Source organism: Chiloscyllium punctatum, chromosome 7 (genome assembly GCF_047496795.1).
Source record: "Chiloscyllium punctatum isolate Juve2018m chromosome 7, sChiPun1.3, whole genome shotgun sequence".
Classification (NCBI taxonomy): domain Eukaryota; kingdom Metazoa; phylum Chordata; class Chondrichthyes; order Orectolobiformes; family Hemiscylliidae; genus Chiloscyllium; species Chiloscyllium punctatum.
Window position 1 is genome coordinate 53,375,745 of NC_092745.1, and position 26,576 is coordinate 53,402,320.

General features: G+C 38.2%; 1 protein-coding gene across 7 annotated transcripts in view; it reads right to left on the reverse strand.

Annotated features, from left to right (window-relative positions):
• The window catches only part of dnm3a (dynamin 3a), a 203,744-nt gene that overhangs the window by 155,755 nt on the left and 21,413 nt on the right, over positions 1-26,576 (reverse strand). For all 7 annotated transcript variants that reach the window (XM_072573547.1, XM_072573548.1, XM_072573545.1 and 4 more), the window contains exons 2-3: positions 5,616-5,689; positions 3,213-3,362 (exon numbers count right to left, since the gene is read on the reverse strand). In XM_072573547.1, coding sequence (XP_072429648.1) covers positions 3,213-3,362; positions 5,616-5,689 — 224 coding nt within the window. The remainder of the gene's footprint in view (positions 1-3,212; positions 3,363-5,615; positions 5,690-26,576) is intronic.

Genomic DNA, 26,576 nt, shown 5'->3' on the forward strand with positions numbered 1-26,576 from the left:
TGTCTCTTCTGCTCACTTATGCCATTGCACAGCGTTTTTAAACAGGTTTCAAAATAACAGGTTTAAACAGGACCTATGCTGACCCTGACATGCAACCTCTCACAGTCTGCCAAATTCTTCTGTTAGAAAAGGCCTAGGCCCAAGATTACCAGATTACATTGGTACAACCTGTACGATTTACATACATTTTTTTGGAAAATAACATTTCTGGGAATAGCAAATGAGCAATATGAAACATGACAAATCTAGCATTCATGTACAAAAAAGGCAAGCCTTTGATTCCAAAGTTCTCTACTGCTAGGGTTTACTATGTTAGTTTTGGGTGTGTATGAGACTAATTTGATTTAGACTGATTGCTTTAGTTCATTAGCAGCATCATTAACATTTTATCATTTGGCTGCTAGGATGGTTAATGGTAACATACATGAGCTGTTCTATCATCGATCCTTTTTATCTTTTTTGCTGATTTAATTTAATATTTTTGTTTCATCTTTTAAATAGTTTTAAATCTAACTTCTAAAACTATCATATTTTTCTGCACAGTACTCTCCCTTTTGTTCATTATCTCCTTTACTGTTTACATACTTTATACATTACTTTTACTTCAGATTCAGATCTATTTTTATCTATTTATTTATCCATGGTATCTGTAGACTGGAACTGTTGCTCTTCCATATTTAAACAAAATATTGCCAGTAATTCTGTTCATCTAAAGTGAAGATTACTGGCAGCTTTCTTCAACTTGGATCCCAGTTGAAGATTCCATACTGAATTGCTGTATTTCATTTGGAAGTTTCATCAGCAAGAGAGGGACTACACTACATTTTCTCTGAATAATTTTCCGTGCACATGCGCTCCTTAGATATTTAGTTTGATTCATAGCTTTGAGAGTCTCATGTTGCACAATGATGTTGCCACAGGACAAACTGTGGTATCTCGTGTCCCAGATTTTGAGCTAATGAAACAAATTTTCCAAATCTTCTTGCGGTATTTATGTAATCTTAATGTTAACTTTTTTTGTAAAAGTAAGTTACTATCCACTATGGTTAAATATGACTGGGATTAATTATGTTTAAAAGTTATTTTTAAATTAAACTGGAAACTTCCCTCCTACATTATATTTGAACAGGCGATCATAGATTTTCTACAGGAAAATGACAAAAGCCTGTAATCAGGAATGAATTATGGTGTTATGGTATTATGAATTATTATGATCATTGGAAAGGCTTTTGAAACGTTTACGGACAGTGACACTGATGACTGCATACTCTGATTAACTAGCCACTGTGAAATCAATTTTTCTTCAGTCATGTGTAAAACCAAGTTTGGAAAGAAATATATTTAAGAAGCTACAAATTCAAGCATTACAATCTTACGTCCCAAGTATAACACTTAGTACCTCAATTTGTCTAAACAGTCTTGCTTGCCAGAAAATGGGAAAATGTCTAGAACTGTATATTAACCCTTTGCGGATCAAATCTAGTCCTGCTGATTTTAAGCATGTTGCTTTTAAACATTACATAATTTAGCATTTTATTGTTTTTTTGTCTTCTTTGTATTATTTCTCCAGTTACTTTGGTCAAATGATTTCTGTCTCTATACATGGCTATAGTGCAATATCATTTTTAATTTTCAGTGAAGTGACAGGAGACCATGGTGGACATCCTATATATTTTCCACTAAACATTTCATTAGAAGTAATTGTTATATCTAGGTACACAATCTCACATGAGTGTTAGTGAAGTTTCAGTTCATAAAAGAAACCTAGCTTTTTATGGAAATGGCTGTTTAACTATAAACTGAAACAAGTGCTGGGATTTAAGTCAAACCATTGAATCATTTCAATGGGGTGATAGCAAACTCAGAGACAAGGCTCCATTTATGCTGGAATGAAACAAGAAATTTAAATCACCATAGGAACTTTTAATTATCTCCAATTACACACATGCTACATCAACTTATAAGCAAAGTGTTCTATAGCCTAAACAATCATCTGCTGCACCAAAAATAGGTCACTCTCTGAAAGATTTAATTCCCTTAATTCAATTCACCTGTCCTCCCTAATAATCTTTACACTTGACTCTTCTAAAAAATTTATCAAATTATAAATGAAACAATTGATAAGGGAACAGCTTAGCCTCTGTATATCTTATGAAAATCTTTTACAATTTTCAATACTTCCATTAAATCTCTCAAAGTTCCTTTGCTCTGATGAAAAAGAGTTGCAGCTTTGCTCATAAACAAAACCTCTGATGCCTAGTACCACAACAAATCTCGTCTGTACCAGTCTTCAGCCTTCACATATTTATTAGAGTGGACAAAGCCAGATAGAACATTTGAAGTGTAATCAGTAACATTATCTCTGTATTTTTAGATTATTCCCCTAATTTATAAAAGCTTAGATTCTATTTACTTTTTCACAGCTCTAAAAGATTTATATGGCTGAGTTACCAAAACACTCTGCTTTTGCATTAGTTTTAAAATTTTACCATTTAATGCAATTAATACTCAATACTTATCAATTTGAATACTTTAAACTTCTCTGCAATTTATTTTAAGTGATACCTATTTGATCAATGTCTGAATCATTGAAGAGTTTTCTTCATTCACACTTATTGGGAGTGGCTTCAAATCTGAAATTTTCAACAAGCTCACAAGCACTAAGTTGTTGCTCACAAATTTGTGTCATATTATTTCCCCTGAGGTAAACATTGAACATGCAGTTAGAAAGTATTGCGAATAAAGTGCATATTTATTGAATATTATCGCCAATGTTTCTTCAGGGTTTGACAATTCACGATTTTTGGTTTCTTCTCCAGTTTCCAATACCCAATTGTATACAATACTCAACTGAGTGGTTCTCTAAAGTTGACCAATTTTCATCAGTTAACAGTTCAACTGATTTTTGATCTTCACCCCTTTGGGTGATGCAAGAAATGCTAGCTTGCCTTAAACCATTTGAGGGACAATCCAGATGCAGATACAACATCTGCTTCCCATTGCCTGAAATTTTAACACAGCCTGGCTTTTTTTTAAAATCAGGCCAAACTAATTATGCCACTTTAGCTGCTTTCATGAAATATTTCCACTGCAAATGGCAAAACCTCTGCCTCAACTGGCATTCTTTTTGACAGAAGAGTCATGCAGAGTCAGTGTACGTTGTTCAGAAAATACATAGAAACAAAGTCCTCTGTCATCTCGTTTTTACACACCATTTGGCGAGTAAATTCTCAGGTTGATGGGTATTGATGAAATTCCTTTGTTCGTTCCTGTTACCCTGTTCGTTTCTACTTCAATTTCATGACGTGCTTCTTCAAAATCAGTAAACTTCCTTCCTTTACAATGTAGGAATTCAGCATATTCTGGAACAAAGTAAAATAGGAAAACTAGGTGAAACCAAAGACTATTTGGGAACACTTAAATTTTATAGCTATAAGTTACCATTTGAATTGCTTTTCAAATAAACAATGGAATAATCCCAACATTTTAAAGATAAAAACAAATCTAAAAAGGCTGAAAATGAACAATTCTTAAGTGAGTGTTAATATAATTTTCCCTTATAAATTCAAAGTAAAATCAATTAATGTTATGTCAATTAACTCCTTAAATGAAAGCGAATTTGGGAACAGTACTGTCGAGCCATGTCTCAGGATATGATCAGTACTTCCAGGGAACATGATGACTTTGCCACTGTTGCAGTTTGGGATTACATCCAAGGAAAGCAATCAGATAGGGTTGACCATCGAATATTTGCGAATGAACACAACTGGATCTGACTTGATTATGTTGAGTGAAATAGTCTGCTGACATGAACCATTTGTGAACTACTACTTGTGTGTGATACCAGTATTTAATGTTGCAACAGAATTATAACAGAAAAGGAGTGACAGTGGTGTCATGGTAATGCACTGGCTTAGTGAGTGGTTATAGTTTTGGGGATAAGGGTTCAAATCCACAGTAGCTAGTGGAATTTAAATTCAATTAATAAAGCTGAAATATATATTTTAAAATAGCTAGTCTTTATAAAGTGACATAGAATGTCATAAAAACCCATCTGGTTCACTAATTTGGTAGTCTACATGTGACTCCATGCTCACAACATTGTGGCTGATTCTTAAATGCCCTCTGAAAAGGCCTAACACACCATTCAGTTCAAAGACTGGCTTCCTCAGGTTTGAAATGCCTTTTACTTGAGAGAACAATTCCTGCCCTTGCACAGATCTGATGGCTACTTCCGATCTCATTCACAGACTTTAGCTTTTCAATTCCTGGGATCCAATCACATCAGTTCCAGCAGTCAGAAGGTCTATGTCTACAATAAATGGTTACTAGCCCACAGATGAATCAGCTACTTGTTGCCAGCTGAAAGGCCATTTATACACATCCCTTGACTGTAGCCTAACCTCAAACCACTGGGTTCCACTACGACCTGAACAAGGAGCTGTACCAATGGCACTTACGATGAGTATCAGGTCGTTTCATTTTTTAAAAAGTGCAGCAATCGTTCAACAATCCTTTGCTTTAAAACAGTTCTTTTCCCATTTCAGTCCGCAATCAAAAATATAGAATAAAATGATTGTCCTTACAACAGAGAGAGAAAGTGACTTGATTCCATCAAAAACATGTCAAAAAGCATTCTAAAGATTTACACATTTAATTTTGCTACTTTATACATGAAGAATAATCCATGGTTTGAAGATCTCCATGTTCCTCTTCCAGCTGCAGCACAAAAACCTTAACATTCATCAAAAGCACAAGAAAAAATCTGTGGTAATAGCAAAGCATATTTATCTAACCATAAATTTCAAGGTGATCTTTAACTCAGTCACAGGACATAAAATCAGATTCAGTTAAAATTATGCCTTCCAACTTTAATCAATACAAATAAAAAGTCATCTGTCTCCAAGTTTGGACAATGATGAGCCAAACAGCATACAAACACAGGAGTACTCTATAACTTGCTCTGCTATGTGTATTACTGTAGCTGGCAATTATTCACTAGCGGGAAGCAACTGTGGTCAATGTCACTTGGCAACAGAAGCTATTCAAGAAAAGTGAAAAAGGAAACTGGTCAAAATCTTCTAAGATAAAGTCACCTAAGTCTTCTGAGATAAGGTCTCATTATTGAAAAGACAACAATAAATTAATACCACAAATGTAAAAGTTACCTGCACAGGAATTGCTCACTGATTATTACTAGTTGGTTTAATACCACTTGACATGTTCATCATTTTTGAATACATTCCCTTATTGATTAAAGTGTAAAATTAGAACAAAAGCTGTGAGGTGCTTTAGCTTTTTGAAGATGGAAAGAATTTCTGATAGAAGGGTATGGCAGATTCAGTTATCCAACAAGGTTTTCTTAATATTCACTGGGCCCAATCCAGAAGTGTGCCTAGATATCAGTGAAGATCCTCACGACAAAGGAAGCTAAATCTATCCAGGAGAGTAACTTGTAAAATCAAAACATATCAAGCTAACTTTCCTTGCTGTGATGAATGGAACAGTAGTCAAGCTCCTCTTTTTGAATGCAATTCACACAGATAAGGATTTATTTTGGGTGAATAATCATGAAATCCATACATAAACAAGTTACATTCAGTAGAATACAGTACCTGTGTTACAATTAACCAGCTGCAAAACCAGAGGTCGTCTAGTAACAATGCCTGGTCCCCGAGGAAGGAAATCTCTATTATCAGAGAAGGAAAAACAAGTTAAGGACATGTTTTTACTAAAGCATAGATCTCTTAGATAGGAAAGTTCTGTAACAACATTTATGACAGAACAAGATTGACTTTGCATTGTGGTGCATTTTGAATTTTCAAAATTCAAAACTGTGAGGCAGAGACACAGTTGCAATACAGGATCTTCTGAAATAAAATTTCAATTTCCATCATTTGAAGTACTGTTGTCATTTTTTGCTAAATTAGAAAGCTCAGACAAAGAAACATGATAATCGTTAGGCTGCAATGTAAAACAATCCTGGGATGGTGAATTACAGTATTAAAGTAACTGGAAAATTGATGCATTAGCAGCCTTAGTCAATAAGTTTACATGACAGATTTATCCAGATCTGAAGATCATAGTCTATTCGTCCCCTCTAACACAAAGTTTTCATTTTCCTGAGAATAAATAAATGCCAGTAAAGGCAGTCTGCAACTAGCAATAGGTGTTTATCCCAACTTCAGGAGTCTAGACTTTTAATTTTAAAATTTGTGAAGTCTCAACACTCAAATTCACAAAAGGGACTGCTATATATGTGACAATAAAACCTCATTCTAATTCTAATACATGACCTTTCTGATGTTACATCCATTGGATCATGACAGAGTTGCATCAAGGGAGGCAGCTGCCTGACCCAATGACCTTGCACCAGTTACCATCAAAACTACCTTAATCACAAATCCCCATTCTTTTCCATTATACACGTTTTTATTACTTCAAGGGCTCACTCAACTCTCTTTTGAGAACCACAACTGAACCAGCCTTTACGACAGTCTCAAGAAGTGCATTCCAACTTCGAACATGTAATTGATAAACATGTTTTCTCTTTGTGTTGCCTTTGTTTCTTTGGCCAATTACTTTAAATCTGCAACCTCTGTCATTAATTGGCATTGGAGAAACAAAGTCTAACAAAGTGTAATTCAGTCTAAATGTTGTCTAATATCGATGTGAATCTATTTAAGGCAAGGGTCTGGTGCTGAAAAAGCTCAGCAGGTCAGGCAGCATGCAAGGAGGAGAATCAACGTTTCTGGCATAAGCCCTTCATCAGAAATGATTACACACCATAAATGGACAGACAGTACAACAAGCCATAAATATTAGATAGCAACATACACAGAAAATGAAAAGAACCTGCAGAAAAACTAATCAAACTTACACAAAATAACAACACTGACAACACAGAAGCATGGATATAAAAAAAACCTATCTGACTGACCCTTAACAGACACTGAAAAAGCAGTCTTAGTAAGAGGATTAAATTACAACTTCCAGGATGCAGACAAGAAAGATTACTTAGCAGCATTAGAAACAACATTGAAAGACAACCAACTCTCAGAAGAAATCCAGAAACCATCAGACAGGCAATCGCACCAACATTAAGCAGGGAAAAGGAAGGAAAGACACTCAATACACAAGAAAGGAAAGCACTAGAAAGACTTAAAAAAAGATAAGAATATTGTTATCCTACCTGCAGACACAGGACTTTTGACAGTCAATTTAAATCAAAGAGACTACATTGAGAAAGTGAACGCACTACTTGCAGATACCATCACTGACCAACAAGTGGCGGTAGACCTGGCCCCACAACTAGAGAATCAAATCATAGCCCTACTCAAAAGACTTCAGAAATCTGGAGAAATAAATAAGACCGATTTCCAAAAAATGAAACCAGATAGATCCAACACACCACGCTTCACAGAACAACTACGCAGAGCAGAGGAAAATCACCTCTCCAGAGTATTCAAAAAGAATGGTTACCCAATGAACACAGTCCACCAATTTCTCAGCAACAAACCCAAACAGGCAGACAAAACGTGTCCAAAAACCCTAGCCACTCGCCCCTACATCAAAGACATCTCGGAAATGACTGCAAGACGACTCAGGCTCCTTGGCGTCATGGTATCCCACAAACCCACCATCACACTAAAACAGCAGCTAATGAACTTGAAAGACCCTATACAGACAACAAGCAAAACTAATGTCACTTACAAAATACCTTGCAAGAACTATAATAAACATTACATTGGACAAACAGACAGAAAACTAGCCACCAGGATACATGAACATCAACTAGCCACAAAAAGACATGACCCACTCTCACTAATATCCTTACAGGAAGGACACCACTTTGACTGGGACAATACATCCATCCTAGGACAAGTCAGAGACATGCACGAGAATTCCTAGAGGCGTGGCATTCCAACTGGAACTCTATCAACATTAACACATTGACTTGGATCCCATTTACCACCCCTGAGATAACAAACAGGAAATGACATCACAAGGAAACCCAAACCACATGACCAACCCAAGGAAACCCAAACACGTAAATAGAAAGTGGGCTCACTAAAGATGTCACCTCATATGGTGACAAAACATCTGAAAACGAACCTTCCAGCTCAGTGAGCAACCCTATAACCAGAACCTCAACCTGAGCTACAAATCTTTTCAAACCTCACTAAGGCAAGTCAATTTTGGCGAACTTTATTGAGATTTGGAGAAAAATGTTACACAATAAAGGAAATGCAATAGATGAAGACAGAAATACAAAAGGACTAATGAAAAGTAGACAAGGTAAAGGAAAAATAAACAGGACACAAATAAAAAAAAAACACACTCAGGACATTCCAAACATTTTCCAGACAATGAATTACCTTGAATAATACTCACTGTAACTTGGTACACAAATGCAGCAGCCAACTTGTACACAGCAGAAATTTACGAAAACAAATAAAATCAATGCAAAGATAATCTGTATTTTGTTGGTAATGGCTATGGGATAAAGATTAGTCATAGAATGGATGTGGATCAGAATAGTAGGAAAATTCTTCTGTTCCTCTTTGAATAATGCTTTGGGATCCATTACACTTTCTAATCTTCCTCTTTGTCTGATTGTAATATCTCAAACAAGGTCGGGCTGTTTTCCCTGAAGCATCTTGGGCTAAGGGTTAACCTTATAGAGGTATATAAAACCATGAGGGGAATGGATAGGATAAATAGACAAAGTTTTTCCCTGAGATGGGGGAGCCCAGAACTAGAGGGCACAGGTTGAGGGTGAGAGGAAATCGATATAAAAGAGACCTAAGGGGCAACTTTTTCATGCAGAGGGTGGTATGTGTACGGAATGAACTGCCAGAGGAAGTGGTGGTGGCTAGTACAATTGCAACATTTAAGAGGCATTTGGATGGGTATATGAATAGGAAGGGTTTGGAGGGATATGAGCCATGTGCTGGCAGGTGCGACTAGATTGGGTTAGGATATCTGGTCAGCATGGATGAGTTGGACCAAAGAGTCTGTTTCCGTGCTGTACATCTCTATGACTCTATGGAGTGTAGGTCAAAGAGAATCAAGTTTAACTTAGCAAAATTTAGGACAAATATCAGTAAGCATTTCTTCATAAAAGAAGGGGAGGCAGTGGCGTAATGATATGATTTCTGGACTATTAATCTAGAAACTCAACTAATGTTCTGGGGACTCAGGGCTGAATCTCGCTATAGCAGATGATGGAGTAACAAGAGTTAAAACCCTACTGACGACCATGGGATCATTGTCAATTGTCTGAAAAGCTCATCTGACTCACTATGTCCTTCAGGAAAGGAAATTTGCCATCTTCACCTGGTCTGTTGTGACTCCAGACCCACAACAATGTGGGTGACTCTCAATTATCTTCTGCAATGGCCTAGTAAGCCAATCAGTTGTATCAATGGCTACAAAGTCTCAACAAAGAAATGAAACTTGACTTATAACCTAGCATCAGAAATGACAATGACAAAAACAGCTCTGTCAACTCTGCAAAGTCCTTCTTACTAACATCTGGGGGCTACTGCCAAAATTGAGAGAGCTGTCTCTCACACACTGGTCAAGCAACAACCGGACATAATCATACTCATGGAATCATACCTTATAGATAATGGCTTAGTTACCACCATCACCATTCCTGGATATAAGCATTGAGGGTGGCAAGTGATGGCACTCCTATCCAGGCAAAATGCACTCTGGATATACATGTCCACCACCAAGAGCAGGTCAGGAGCAGTATTACAGATCAAGCTGGTAGGGTCCTAAAGGACATAGCTGCTAGACCAGGTCTGCCACAGGTAGTGAGGGTACCAACAAGAAGGAAAAACTTACTTTACCTCTTTCTCACCAATCTGCCTGCAGCGGATGCATCCGTCCATGATAGTATTGATAAGAGTGAATACCACACAGTCCTTGTGAAGCAAAGCCCCACTTTCACATTGAGAATAACCTCCGTCATCTTGAGTAGCATTATCACTGTGCTAAATGGGGCACATTTCGAGCAGATCTAGCAACACAGGACTGGACATCCATGAGGAGCTGTGTGCCACCAACAGCAGCAGAATTGTACTCCAACACAATCTGTAACTTCGTGGCTCAGCATAACTCACCAACAGCAGCAGAATTGTACTCCAGCACAATCTGTAACCTCGTGGCATACCTGAAAATGAGGTGTCAACCTAGGGAAGCTATCAACCAGGATAGTTGCATGCCAAACAGCATAAGCAAGAAATGATAGACAGAGCTAAGGATCCCACAATCAGATGTAACTCTGAAGTCCTGTTACATCCAGTTGTAAATAGTGGTGGACAATTAAACAACTCACTGGTGGAGGAGGCTCCGCCAGTATATCCCAATCTACAATGATGGGGAATCCAACATATCAGTACAAAAGATAAAGTTGAGGCATTCTTTCACAGCAATCTTTAGCTAGAAGTGACAAGTAGATAATCTATCTCAATATCCTCCAGAGGTCTCCAGTAACAGAGATACCAGCCTTCAGTCAATTCTGTTCACTCCACATGATATCAAGAAATGGCTGGAGACACTGGAGACTGCAAAAGCCATGTGCCCTGACAACATTCCAGCAATAGTTCTGAAGACCTGTGCTCCAGAACTTGCCACACCCCTAGCTGAGCACTTCCAGTACACTTACAACACTTGCATTTACCCAACAATGTGGAAGACTGTCCACGTATGTCCTGTACACAAAAAGTAGGACAAATCCAACACAGCCAATTAACAACCATCCGTCTTCTCTTGATCATAGAGTCATAGAGATGTACAGCATGGAAACAGATGCTTCGGTCCAACCCGTCCATGCCAACCAGATATCCCAACCCAATCTAGTCCCACCTGCCAGCATCCGGCACATGTTTCTCCAAACCCTTCCTATTCATATACCCATCCAAATGCCTCTTAAATGTTGCAATTGTACTAGCCTCCACCACTTCCTCTGGCAGCTCATTCCACATTCATACCACCCTCTGTGTGAAAAGGTTGCCCCTTAGATCTCTTTTATATCTTTCCTCTCTCACCCTAAACCTATGATCTCTAGTTCTGCACTCCCCGACCCCAGGGAAAAGACTTTGCCTATTTACCCTATCCATGCCCCTCATAATTTTGTAAACCTCGATAAGGTCACCCCTTAGCCTCAGACGCTCCAGGGAAAGCAGCCCCAGCCTGTTCAGTCTCTCCCTATAGCTCAAATCGTCCAACCCTGGCAACATCCTTGTAAGTCTTTCCTTGATGGAAGAAGTCATGAACAGTGCTATCAAGCGCAGCTGCTCAGCGACACCTAGTTCTGCCAGGGTCACTCAGCCCCTAACTGCATTACAGCCTCGGTTCAAACATGGATAAAAGAGGTGAATTTCAGAGGTGAGGTGAGAGTGACATCAAAGAGCCCTCACAAAACTGGAATCAATAGGTATGAGGGGTATACTATATGCTGGTTAGAGCCATACCTGGCACATAGAAAGATGATTGCAGTTATTGGAGGTCAGTCATCTCAGTTCCAGGACATCTCTGCAGGAGTTCCACAAGATAGTGTCCTAGGCCCAACCATCTTCAACTGCTTCATTAAAGACCTTTCCTCCAACAAAGTCAGAAGATGATTGCTGATGATTGTACAATGTTCAACACCACTCACAGCGCCTCAGATACTGAAGCAGTCCATGTTCAAATTCAGTAAGACTGGGACAATATCCTAGTTTGGGCTGACACGTGGCAGTAACATCTTTCCAATACAAATGCTTGGCGATGACCATCTACAATATGAGACAATCTAACAACCACTCCTTGACATTCAATGGTCTTACTAGCAACATCCTAAGGTTATCATTGGGCAAGAAACTCAAGTGGATTTGCCATATAAATATGGTGGCTACAAGGGAAGGTTGGCATGAGGAATACTACTGCAAGTAACTCACCTCTGATTCTCCAGAACCTGCACACCAAGGCATAAGTCACAAGTGTGATGGAATACTCTCACTTGCCTGTATGGGTGCAGCTCCAAAAACATTCAAGAAGTTTGATACCATCCAGGACAAAGCAGCCTGCTTGATTAGTATCACATCCACAAGCATGCACTCCCTCTACCACTATTGCTCAGTAACAGCAGCATATACAATCCACAACATGCACTGCAGAAATTTGCTGATGACCCTCAGACAAACACATGATCACTTCCATAAGAAAGAAGCCAAAGATACATAGGAACACCAACACCTGCAAGTTCCCCTCCAACCACTCATCATCCTGACTTGGAAAGATATCACTGTTTCTTCACTGTTGCTTCAAAATCCTGAACTTGCTTCCTTAATGGCATGATTGGTCTACCTACAGCATGTGGACTGCAGTGGTTCAAGAAGGAAGCTTACCATCACCTCCTCAAAGGCAACTAGGGTCATGTAATAAATGCTGACCAACCAGAAAAGCCCACATCCCATCAGAAAACTATTAAAAAATAGAATATGATCAATGTATAGAATGGACTTCCAAATAGAGAAGCTGAGGCAACACCATTGAATTATTTCAGGAATAAATGGATGTCTTATATGGGGCAGTGTCTGTAGGGATTTTCTGAAATGAGTTGAATTGCTGGCCTCTATTTATTTTGTGAGCTTGCCAACTTACAAGCCAACTGATAAAACAACCATTGGGTATTTGAGTAATTCAGCACCTGAGATAATTTAGCTTATCCAACTGTCTGCAAAATTTTGATTGTTATCAAAACAGATGTTTTAAGAATACATCAGAACAACGAAAATATGTGATTACCACCATGTTGTAAAACTGACCTTCGACAGTTTGTACGCAATCAACTTATCTGAGCAGATAATTCAGAAAACATCAAAACTAGAACACAAATCAATGCTTTAATAGGTTCAATATTTAGCACCAAGTATCCAGCAATCAAAACAGGTTACTATGCTGGAAATCCCTGCATCCAACATATTAATGAGCTTCTATGATAAGTCATGGGATGTATAACAAACAGGTCGAAATAATAAGACTTTCATTATAAATAAGCATTGCAAATTCATGATATTTTTTTTCTCTCACTTCAATGGACTAACTATTATTCAAACAAAGTTGGGCCTTAGAAACAAATAAGTAACTTCAGTGAATTTGAACATTAAAAAGCATTGTTCAATTGAAGAAATGTTTTTGATCACAGCCACTTACCTCGCGTGTGTGCTGCCCCCATGTGGAAATCTTTAAAACAAAGTATGTAGCTTGGCACAAATTATCATGCGAGAATACAAAAGGGGTGTCGTTTTGTTAAAATTATTTACATATTCATTTTAAAACTAATAGAGTACTGGACATAATCTTTACTCCCTTTTACAGGCTTCTATACAAGCTCAACAGTTACATTTCCAAAGCAGTAAAACTGGCAAAGGTACTTTGCAGGAGCATTACCAAATGAAAGCTGACAGAAGTATGTCAGGAGGTATTAGGACAGATGACTGAATGTTTGGCAAAAAAGGTAGATTTTTGAGTAGCAGCAAAGAGGAGGGAGGTAGAGGGATTGCTAGACTTTAGAAGAGTTCAGGGCTTATGGTTGAAGCTGCAAAAGGCATGGCCACTCAATGGTGAAGTGATTAAAACGAGATGCACAAAAGTCCAGAATGGATCCCACTTACTGTCCGTTCCCTCACTACATGCATTTCAATCACCACGCTTCTGCATGACTTCCAGTTCTGGAAGCTATGCAGTGAGAGAAAAGTGCCTGTTATTAACAGGCTTTGCCAGCTTTTGCATCATGTTTCAGTTTGGTCCAGATGGGCTATCAACGCAGAATAAAGTAAGTTTTGTGGTGGCAATGCAAACAAATGAGAATATACAAGGAAGTGATGTGTTAAGCCAGTGTATCACAGTGCTAGAAATATAACAGGCTATTCATCAAGTCTACGCGGACTCTCTGCAAGAGCTGCTCAACTAGTCCCACTCCTTTGCCTGCTTGCTGTAGATCTGCCATTTTTGTTTTTTGGTTGTCTCTCTAATGGGCTCATGCAGGATAAAGAAAAATTATCAGAAATGTTGTTAACCCCATATCCAGTAACTGAGCAATGCAAGCTGACCAGGGGCTCCAGAAACAAATCGTAACCACAAAAATGACCTCCTGTACCTCCAAACTCGAAAGCAGCCAACAACATTCTGGACGTTCCAAAGGCTCAGAGCCAGAGGCCAATCTGCAGCATAACCAGCAACAGAGGGACGTTGTAGATACAAGGTGAAGCAATAACAGTGAGTGATGACCCTGGACCGTTTAAAAAAAAACAAAAATGCACAACTTCTACGTGGAATGGAAAAGTTAATTTCTGTTCAAATGTATAAAAGACAAGAATAGTTGCCTTATAAATCACCAAACACTTCCAGTAAATAAAAAGGCAAATTTGAAACAATAACACACAATGATGCACAGTGAATTCAAGGGTGGGTTTTCCTTCAACAGCATGCTTCCGTCCAACAAAGCTGTTGGGCTGAAGACCCCTTGAAAGCTCAGTAGTCATTTTTTTCGAACCAGCATCAAAAAGTAAGGCTTGCACGGAAGCATCATTTTATTATTGCCACCTACTGGCAAAACACAAGAGATCATTTCCAGGAATTACACAAAGTTTCTGAGGAATGGTGAATGGTGCTGAACATTTTTTAGTCAAAGAATATCCCCTCTCCTCATCTTATAAAGAAGGGAAAGTAAATGAAAAAGCAGCCGAGGATAGTTGGTCCTAGGAGACTACCCTGAGGAACTCCTACAAAGATGTCCTGCGACTAAGACGACTGACGTCCAACCAACACATCTTCCTCTATGCTAGCGAGGCATAACTCCAACTCTCAGGTCAGTTCTCACTCCAGATTCCTCCTGATTCCAGCTTTGCTCGGTCTCCTTGATGCCATATACAGATGAATGCTACCTGATGTCAAGGCCAGTCATGCTCAATTTACCTCCAGAAGTCAGCTCTTTTGAACCAAGGCCGTAATGAAGTCAAGCGATGAGTGGCTCTCATGAAACCAACACTGAATGACAATGAACAACGTTTTGCTGATTAAGAGTTGCTTGAAAGCACTACCAATTACCCTTTCCTTCGTTTTACTGACAATCAAGAACTGAACGATAGGATTTTAATTAGCTGGTTGTGTCTGTCGTTTATCTTGCAGACAGAAGGTACCTGTGTAATCTTCCATATTACCAGGTAGATGCCAGTGTTGAATCCCTGAAGACAAAAGTAAACTTGCAAATTATAGGGCGGAATTGTAGAGGTGCAATGATAGACCTTAAAGAAATATTTCATCACTCTTAGCAAAACTATATTCCATAAAGAAAGACTCAGGAGATGTATGCTGACTAAAGCAGTTAAGGATAGAATGAAATTAAAAATAAAAACGTACAATTCTTCAAAGGTGATAGGTCAGGAGTTTATAAGCACTTCAGAAAGGATGACTTCAACTTTCCTTAAAGTATGAGAGAAAACTAGTGAGAAATATAAAAAAGGGTAGTGAGAACTTCAATCTGTATTTAAAAAGGGAAAGGGTAATTAATGTGGACCTTGGTCTTCAAGAGCAAGTCTGAGAAATGAGTCATGGAAAATAAGGAAGTGGCAGAAACATTGAACAACTACAATGCTCTCTTCACTGTAAAAGTTCCAAATAACTAAAAATACTTGTAACCTATGTGATGAAGGTGAGGGGGGAACTTAAAACAATTACAATCACCTGGGAAATATACTGAGAAAACGTAGAACAAAAGGCTGACATATGCCCAGGACCTTAAACAATGTTGGCGACAGTAGATACATTGGTTAAAATTTTCCAAAATTCTCTCAATTCTGGAAAGCAAATGTAATTGCTTTATTCAAGGAAAGAGGGAGACAGAAAATAGGAACCTACAAGGCCAGTTAGCCTACCACCTGTCATAGATAAAATACTAGAATCTATTATGAGAAACAAAATTTGACTAATTCATTACAATTCTTTGAGGAAGTAACAAGCAAAGTGGATAATGGGGAACCTGCAGGTGCTATGCATATGGACTCCCAAAATGCATTTGATACTGTGCTATATTAAGGATTACTTCATGGTGTAGAATAGCATGGATAGAGAATTACCGTAACTAGTGGCAAGATCAGTGCCGGACCAGAACTATTTATAACTTAGATCAAGTTATTGGATGAAGGGACCAAATATACGGTTCCTGACTTGTAGAGGACACAAAGATAAGGAGGAGAAAGTTTGAAGAAGACTTAAAAGAGTCTGCAAAATGGGCAGGCAAAAACATTGTCAAACGTGAATATAACATGGGAAACTGTGAGCTTGCCCACAGTCGCAGGATCAGTAGTATAGATGTATATGATTCAAATGTGAAGAGAATCAGAATTCAGCAGTACAGAGGGATCTGGGTGTCCTGGTACATAAATCACAAAATGCTGTCATACAAGTACAACAAGTGATTTGAAAGACAAATGAAATGTTTTACATTGTATTCACCTCGCAATAAACAAATCAAGACATTTTGCTTCGGTTGTACACGGTGTTTGAGAGATCACATTTGGAGTATTATGTTTTAATCTCCTTAGATATCATTGCATTAGAAGCAGTTTAAGGAACAATCACTTGATAACTCAGATGAACCAGTTGTCTTACAAGGTTAGACAGTTTGGGCCATTATCCTTAAACAACTCAGACTGATGTCCTCTTTCCCTCCCTTAATTATCAGGCTTGAATAGAATGTTCCTGAGTCTAACCCTTTCATTATTCCTTTAACAGCCTCACTTAACTCTTCTCAAAGTCTATACCTTTACAGAGTTAAAAGTCTGAGGTCAGAGTCTACGTAAATTTGCTATATCTCTGGAGTTCAAGTCCTTCCAAAAACATTCTACTTTTTCAGGTACAGTTAATACCTACCTCGCGATGCTATTGTTCTATCTGATAGGGTCAAGTACAACCTTGCATTGATATGGTGCCTTAAATGCTTTAATCCATGAAGCTTCAGCAGAACAATTAGAAAACAAGATCTAAAACAAAGCTATGTAGAAAGATATTAGGGCAGATAGCCAAACACTTAGTCAAAGAACGGAAACAAGGTCAAAAGGCACAAAATCGATGTCAAAATGCTGCAAAGGTAAAAAATAGTAAACTGGGTGTTTGTAAGAAGCTTGAAGTGGAGGTGCACAGAAGATCATGGAGGGTTGTTGTTCCTAGAGGAGATTACAGCCATAGGTAATGCCATGAATGGATTTGAAAACAAAATACATCTGACTAACAACAATCTTACACTGCGTCACGGAATCAGGAAATTACTCAGTATAGATACTATAAACAGAAACTATCCTGGCTAATAACAATTAAGTGGAAAAAGTTTGAATTATATTCTTCTTTTAGTATATTCCCATTCCATTGTTGCCATCAAACTAGGAGGTAGTTTCTCCACATTGCATTACTTCACCAATCTATTCACTTCCAACTGAGGTAATTTTATCCCAGAGATCATTTTATCACATCCTCTATCCCTCCCACTCTTATTTTTTATTTCATCTCTTTCTCTGCTACCTTTCTTTGTGGTCATCCTTAACCCTCTTCACTCCTAATTAATCTGAAGACAGCAATTGGTATTAACCACCCTTGTACAATACTGCAGCACCACCTACAAGGGAGGTAATAAAATGACGGGCACTGACACTAACAACTAAGAGACAGTGAGTGACAAAAGGGAAATCTGGAGACTGACTGGAAGGGTGCTGGGAGAGGTAAAAAGAAACAAAAAAGCTCAACTGAATGAAAAGATGAGCCAGCAAATCAGAGGCAAACAAACCCTGTACTTTCTCAGCCCACTTCCTCCCATCAACCAACTAGGTCTTAACCTCTACTTGTGTTCACCTATCCCTACCTCACCACCCCGACCTTCTCCCCATTAAAACCCTCCCCACCCCTCCTTCTTTATCTGCAGCTCCTAATCCTGAAGGGTTACTCCCAAAATGTTGACTTCCCCACTTCCTGATGCTGCCTGGTTTGCTGAGCTCTTCCAGCCTCCTGCTTGCTTACATTATGTTCTTTGGTAGCAAATATGCCAGAGGGCACCATGCGGAGGGGTTCCTGTACCATACCAGGCAATGTTTAGCACTGGTTAGATCACTAGAGTATAGACCATCATCTTGCAAAATGAAAGGCTTTTACAACATGAAACTGCAAATGAAACAAGAAAGAAAACCATGATTATACCTAACTATGATTATTATTTCCGGAAAAAGCTATTATTAAACTTGGTGTTATTTTCTTTACATGTGGTGTGCACTCTTATAAACAAGAAAAATAGCTGCAACAGAGGTACAAAAGTAAACTCCAAATAAATAGGTAAACATAAAGAATTGGCTGCAGATGATACTCGCTGTGTGTAGCATTTCAGTTTTATTTTGCTTTTCAAGGAGAATTTTTCGAAGACTGGAAACTGTTTTGATGGCATATCCATTTTGTTTTAATTCACTTCTCTTGAAATGAAACAAATTACAGCATATTCCACTGTTTTTTAGACTTTGATTTTATCCAGTCCATTCTAACAACTTACATTCCAAGTACAAATTTGCAGTTGGTAACTACCATCCACTGATCTGAATGAGGCAGTAATTAATAAGACATAAATGGAATAGATTATGGCATGCAGAAACATTCTATAATTTGTTACACTCATTCACTGAGAGTTGAAAAATGCAGAAGAAATTTAAACTGCAAAGCTATGAAATAATCTAAAACGTTTTAAAAGCAAAATCCTGCTAAAACTGCTGACACAAAAACAAAAAGTGCTAGAACTACTAAGTAGTTCTAGCAATGTCTATGCAGAGACAGTTCATGTATCAATGTAACTATTCTTTGGAACGTAAGTTAAACTTGATCACTTAAAGAAGTAAGGATGAGAGGAGTCAAGATATAGACCTTTGAAAAGCAGGAAAGCACAATATAAGCACCACTTAAAACTATTTACACAGTGGAGGATCGACATAAAAGAATTGTGATGACTCAAGTCAGACTAAGAGTAGAGAAAAATCTTTTGCTCTTCTCAGTTAATATGATAAACATACTTTCATCTTTAGACTAAGTAGTGTACAATTTAAAATTATAATATGTTTACAGATATACCTGCAGTTTAGATAAATCTACCAAGGGTATCTGTACATAAAACGATTATCTTACAAATTTGCACCAACAAATATTGAAACTCATTTGATGAGTAGAGAAATAATTAAAACAGAATTATATTTTTAAAATATGCTTTTGGTAAATGTTGTAATACAAACAAAAAGTTCAAAGTATGGAAATACAGAGAGTTTTAAGGAAGAAAGACATACGATAGTGCTCAAGACCTGTACACCAAAATTTAGCTATTCCTCTATTAATTACCACTTACCTAATAATATAGAAAATTTTCCAAGCATATAAAGTATATTGAAAAGCCTAATCTATCAAATAAAAATGACCTGAACCAGTTTCCTCTTAATTCAAGAGCAAAATGATGGAAAGGGCATTCAATATTGCACCAAGCATCAGGTACTCATCAAGGTGCTCAGTCAGGTTCAGTGAGAATCATTCACCTATAGATGTCAATACAGTCTTGATCCAGATGTAGACTCTAGACCAGAATGGTGGAGAAGACATGAAAGAAGCTGCGCTCAACATCAAGGCAGAGATGAAAAGCACCAATGAGCCTTAAAAATCTCTAGTCAACAGGGATTAAACATGGTGGATGTCATACCTGATGTAAGGCAAGATGGAAGTGGTTCTTGGCAATCAGCTATCACTGCTCAGGATATCAGTGCAGCAGTTCCTTACGGAAGTTTCCTCAAAAAATTTCAGCTATTTCATTAATGGCATTTCCTCCAGTGCAAGATTAGGAGTGGCATTGTTTGCTGACAACTTTACAACATCCAAATCTATTGACAACACCTCTGATAATACAACCCACTCTAGCCTACAGCAATGCCTTAATTACATTGAGACTTTGGGTGTAAAAGACAGGTAACATTTCCATACATATATTTTCCAAACATCTTGCTCCAAATGTTATCATACAACTCTCAAGCAAAGATATCGCTGTATACAAGTTGCTTCTTTAGTGGGCAGTGAAAAATAAGGATTTTAAATAAGGTAGAAGATGGAAAAAGGCAAGAAACTCAAAGTAAGACATTGTGAGGGGGGCTTAGGGGACTAACAAAGTAATGATTGTTGTTAGGGGCTACACCATCATTGTATCTATTTGGGGTGGGGTAGGTGTCATTAGCATTAAGCCATGTTTCTGTAAAGGCCGTGATGTTAATGAGATTAAACTAGATTAGGGTATAGATGTACATACTTTAAATTGTACAAGAATAAGTGATAAACTTTGTTTTAATGAAGCAAATGAGATCCTTGCTTTATTACAAAAAGGTAAAGACTACAAAAAGCAAAGAAGTAATGCTAAACTATATAAACAATAACAGTATTAAGGCTTTAATGAGGGTGCAGAAGATATTTTCCAAGTTGACACCATGCTCAGAGGAGTTAAATTTGTCTCTTTTCACGAGAACTGTGAAAGTTAAAAACATTGATAGCGTTACAGAAACGCTACAGAAAAAGCATTTGGTCAATCAAGTCAATGTCAGTTCTCTGCCCATCTGGAAAGAATACCCCAGTTGATGCTTATCCAGTGTTTTATGAAGGTTTTCATAACTTCCTTGTAGGATGCTTCTATTTATAAAGCTGAGAATTCCATTTGCCTTCTTAGCCACATTCTCAACCTGCTTCCTACTTTCAACAATTTACACTCTGGAGTATACTTTCCTCCAGTCAGAAAGAAACAACTAAATACCACTATTTTCTGCTTCAGATCATCGAGCAAATTTTGTATCTGAAAGAGGAATTCAAAGTCATGAACAGTTTTGGACATGCAAACATGACCAGCTACTATTCAGTCAATTGATAACTAGAAGCATAACGTTTAAGAGCCAGAATAAAAAATGGCAAGAGGTTGCAAATAAAATAAACGCAGAATACTGTTACAGCACAGCTCAGTAGGTAGCTTCCTTTACTAAATCATGAGGTTACTGGTTCAAGTCCAACTCCAGGACTTGGGAACAAAAAGCAAAGCTTTTGTGCACTCCAATACGCTAGTGAGGGAGTGTGCCACTATCAAAGGTGCCACATTGGGCCTTCTTTTGCCCTCTCAGGTGGATACTATTTCAAAGAAGAGCAAAGAAGTTATCCCCAATGTCTGAGCCAATATTTGCTGCTGCTAATGGCTGGACCTTGCCATACACAAAATTGACTGCCACCTTTTCACCATACAACAAAGACTACAAAATATCTTATTCACTATAAAGCACTTTGGGATATTTGGTGTTCATGAAAGTTGCTAAGCTCTATTAGAGAGCTGGTGACTTAACAACAGGCCTTCAAACTCATTTTTTTTGTTTCAATGTTTCATATGCAAGAGCACAAATCAGAAATGTTTATATTTCATTTTCAACGAAAGGTCAAATGCAGCATAGAGCTGAGTACACTATCTTGTTTTATTCAGGGACTCAATATTTAAAACAACCCCATGTAAGTGTTAAAAGGCATCTAACATGTTGGCATTAGAAATGGAACTGTGCATTCCACAAACCAATGCTGTGAAATCTTCAGCTAGTGGTGTGAGAAAATGTGATAATTAAACTAAAGAACAGGACTTCAAGTTTCAGAATCTCTGAACTAACATTCGAGCAATAAGCAAAATGGAGTTGGGTAAATGTAGTGTTAGATGAACACATTGCTGATGGAGCAGTGTGGGAAAAAGGAGTTCTATTTAATGCAACACTGGTGTCAGCACAGGGACAGGAAGGAACTATCCCTGGGATGGGCCCAACATTGAGATGCAGCCCTTGAAGACAGGATAAATAAAGCTGTCACACGGTTGGTGGTGGGGGAGTGATAAGTTCAAGTCACAAGGAAACAAATAGAAGGGAAGAGAGTTTATGAAATATCAGAAATTCTGCTTCAGGTACTATAGGCAATAGAAAAACCAGGTGAAAAGATTAAGCAACTTGTGAGTAAAAATTTAGAACAGAGGAACATGATACTGTATGTAGCCCAAACAAGTGCTCCTTAATGAAAAGCAGGGAGTGTAAGGAACAAAGCAAATGAATTATAGGTGCACTTTAGGGTAATACATGGTAATCATAACTGAGAATTGGCTGCAAGACAGTCAGAACTGGGAATTAAATATAGCAGTCTATAAAGCTTGTGAAGAGATAGGATGCAGGAATAACTTTAGTTATTAACACAGAAACATAGAAAACAGGAGAAGGAGTCAGCCATTTGGCCCTTCATCCTGCTCTATCATGCAATCTGATCATCGCTGATAGTCCAACTTATTACCCTGTTCCTGTTTTCTCCCCATAGGCTTTGATCCCTTTAGCCCTAATAACTATACCTAATGGACGGCACAGTGGCCCAGTGGTTAGGACTGCTGCCTCACAGCGCCAGGGACACAGCTTTGATTCCCACCTTGGGCGACTGTGTGGAGTTTGTACATTCTCCCCGTGTCTGTGTGGGTTTTCTCCGGATGCTTTAGTTTCCTCTCACAATCCAAAGATGTGCAGGTCAGGTGAATTAGCCATGCTAAATTGTATTAGGTGCATTAGTCAGGGGTAAATATAGGGTAGGGGAATGGGTCTGGGTGGGTTACTCTTCGGAGGGATGGTGTGGACTTGTTGGTCCAAATAGTCTGTTTCCATACTTTAGAGAATCTAATCTAATCTAATCTAATGCCCTCTTGAAAACATTCAATATTTTGACTTCAGCTGCTTTCTGTGGCAGAGAATTCCACAGGCTCATCGTTCTCTGGGTGATGAAATTTCTCCTCATCTCAGTCCTAACCAGTCTACCTTGTATCCTTAGACTGTGACCCTTGTGTTTGGACTCCTTGGTCATCAGGAACATCTTTCCTTTGCTTATCCTGTCCGGGATCCTGTCAGAATTATACAGGATTCTATTAGATCTCTCCTCATTCTTTGACACTCCAATGAATATAGTCCAATCCGGTCTAGACTCTCTTTATATATCAGTCCTACCATCCCAGGAATCAGTCTTTGTTCCATTCCTTCCATCGCTACAATGTCCCTCCTCAGGGAGGGAGATCAAAACTGCTCACAATGCTCAAGGTGTGACCTCACCAAGGCCCTGTTCAGTTGCAACAAAAACATTCCTACTTGTGTACAAGAACCCTCTCACTACAAAGGCCAACCTTTTGCTCTCTTCACTACCTGCTCACTTGCAGCAACTGATGTTCAAGGACACCCAGATCTCAATGCAGCGGGGTTAGGAATGAAACAATGACAATAAAAGCAGAGGATAAGACAAAAGGTAAGCAAGCAGTGGAGATTTTCTGCAGAATTAAGAAATAGAAGAGATGTTACAACTGGAGGGGGTAATTGTGAATAGCAGCCTTGCTCCTCCAGTAGCAGCTGAGAAGAGGTAGAAAGAATAACTGTAGAGATCAAACAAATATGTAGCAAAGCAAAATGGTTTTAATGGCATTAACATTCTTAGAAGTTAGGGGAAGTGTACGAGCACATATCAGAAAGATAATAGATATCCGAGAACAAACAAGGGATCTGGGCCACAGCAGACTTAGGAATGAGTTATGAACAAAACGTAATTAACAGACTAATGGTATGATAACAAAATGTGACATGTCTGAGCTCAACACAACATATAAAAGGGAGAAATACAAAACAACTACTGAGATTCTAAATTTAGACAAGGCAAACTTCAAAGCAATAACACAGAGACTGACAACTGCAAAGTAGACAAATCTACTTTGTGGGTAAAATGACAAGATCAGTGGAAGGTGTTCAAAATGAATTTTCCATGCTGGTTTATATCACTGAGAGGGCAAGAGGCCTATTTCTCAAAAAAAAAGGGCAGCTATGGACAACTAAAGATGTGAGTGTCAAATAAAACGAAAAGGTAAAGCACATAAAAATGCAAGGGAAATGCACAGATCTGTCATGTAAAAAGAAAAAAGGGACAGCGAAAGGTGACAAAACAGGTAAGTTTGCCACTCACCATAAAGGATAATGAGAAGAAACTTGTATGGGTATCAATATCACAGATTTTTTTCAGTTATATTAGGAAGAAAAGGATGATCAGGAACAATTTGGATCTGTTAAGGTTGACATTGTAACTGAGAATAAGGAAATAGCAGACATGTTAAACATTAGTATTTACTTTGAGGTAAATAGCTATTTTGCCAGACATTCCAGGGAAACCAATATTGAATTACATATGAGGACTCACCAAAATCAATAAAAGCAAAGTAACAGCGATGAAGAAAATAACAGTGAGAAGTTTCAAGTGGATGCTTTCCAATTTGGATTTCAATAGAAAAAGGTGTGACATTGCAAATATCCTAACCTTAATCTTCCCAAATTCACTTGATAAGAGTACTGTTTGTTTAGATTCAAAATTGAACATTACTTCATTTAAAAAGGTTAGACAGGATAAGAGGGATTTTTTTTAACCAGTTAACTTACCATCTTTAGAGACAAAATTTCTCAAAGCTGTAATTAAGCAGGCTGTGAATCAAAAGCATCTTGAAAAGTTTTAAAATAAGAGAGTCAGCAATGATTTATAATGGGTAAATCACTCCTGTCAAATTTGATTAATTTTTTTAAAGAGGCGACTAAAGGAGTGGACAAGACAATGCCTATGGGCGATGTTTGTAGACTTCCACAAGGCATTTGACAAAGTCTCTCCTAACAGACTGCATTTCAAAGTTCAAAAACCTGGAATTTAAGGGAAATTATTGACCTGGTTAAGCAGCTAGCTGAGCAGCAGAAGACAGAGATTCGGGATAATAATGGCTAGGTACTCCAATGTGCAGGACGTGACTAGTGGAATCCTGCAAAAATCTGTGCTGAAGCCTCAACTATTCACCACATCTATTAAGGACTCAAATGAGGGGATAAAAATCCTACATTCATGTTTGTCAATGTGATAAAGACAGGTGCACTTGCAGGCAGTGTAGCTTCTCTTTAATTTTCTCACTGGCCATCAGGACTCTGAGAAGGCCAGCATTTCTTTCTCATCTCTTGAAATGGGCACACTATCCTCAAATATCATATTGTAACTTTAAGTAAATTGGCAAAATGCAGCAAACAGATTTCAGTGTATGCAAATATGACATCATCCTACCTGTTCATGCAATATTTAAACTAGACCTAAAAATCTAAGATAACAATTGCTTCCTCAACATCAGCAAAACAAAAGACCTCGTCATTGACTTCAGGGAGCCAGGGGGAGGGCGCACCCCTATTTCCAATGGAGCTGAGATGGAGATAGTTGAAAGCATCAAGTTCCTAGGTGTAATGATCACCAACAAACTGTCCTGGTCTGCCCACATTGATGCAATGGTCAAGGCACAAAACCCCTCCTACTTCCTCAGGAGGCTAAGGAAATTCGACGTATCTATAAAGACTCATACCAGTTTTTATAGATGCACCGTAGAAAGCATTCTATCTGGACACATCATCATTTGGTATGGCAACTGCTCTGCCCAGGACCATAAGAAACTACAGAAAGTTGTGAACACAGTCCACTCCATCACGCAAGCCAACCTTCCATCCACTGACTCCATCTATACATCTCACTACCTCAGAAAGGCAGCCAACGTAATCAAAGACTCCTCCCACTCCAGTTATAATCTCTCCCAACCTCTTCAGTCTGGCAGAAGATACAAAAGCTTAAACAGACGGGCCATCAGATTCAAGAACAGCTTCTTTCCCGCTGTTATTAAACTTCTGAATGGACCTCTCAAGTTTAATGTGGACGCCGCTGGTTGGGCACTTTCTCTACAGCCATAACATTGTATTCCTTGCTCTGTTCTATTACTCTTATGCCCTTTATATGGTATTATCTGCCTGTACTGCTTGCAAAACAAATGTTTCAGAGTACCTAGGTACATGTGACAATAATAAATCAAATCAAATCAATAAAGAATAGAGTAATCTCCAAATGGTAAATTGACAGAAGCGATAGAGATATGAAGAGGTTTGGGAGTCCATTAAACAGATTAAAATCTCATGAATAGGTACAGAAAATCTTCAAAATGGCAAATAGCTTTATTGTAGACAAATAGTATGCAAGGGGTGAAGTACTCCCAGTGTATGGAAATCCCAGTCAGAGCACACTGGGAATACTTACAGCAGATCTGGTCACCACACCACTGGAAGGATATACTGGCCTGCAGCTGGATTCTTAGAGTTACATTACAAGAAGATATTACACAAATAGAGTTGTATAATCCTTAATTCAGAAGATCAAGAAGTGATTTGATCAAAGTTTTCAAGATAATAATATGAACAAAAAAGAGACAGAAACAAAATCTGATGGCTGGACAATTTCAGAGCCAAACATCTACATGAAATTAGCAATCACTTCACCAAACAGGATAGAGTTTACAACTCTCTACTGCAAAGATAAATTTATGTTGGAACTTAAAATAATTGCAATCATCAGGAAAGGGGTACTAAGAAGATTTTTGA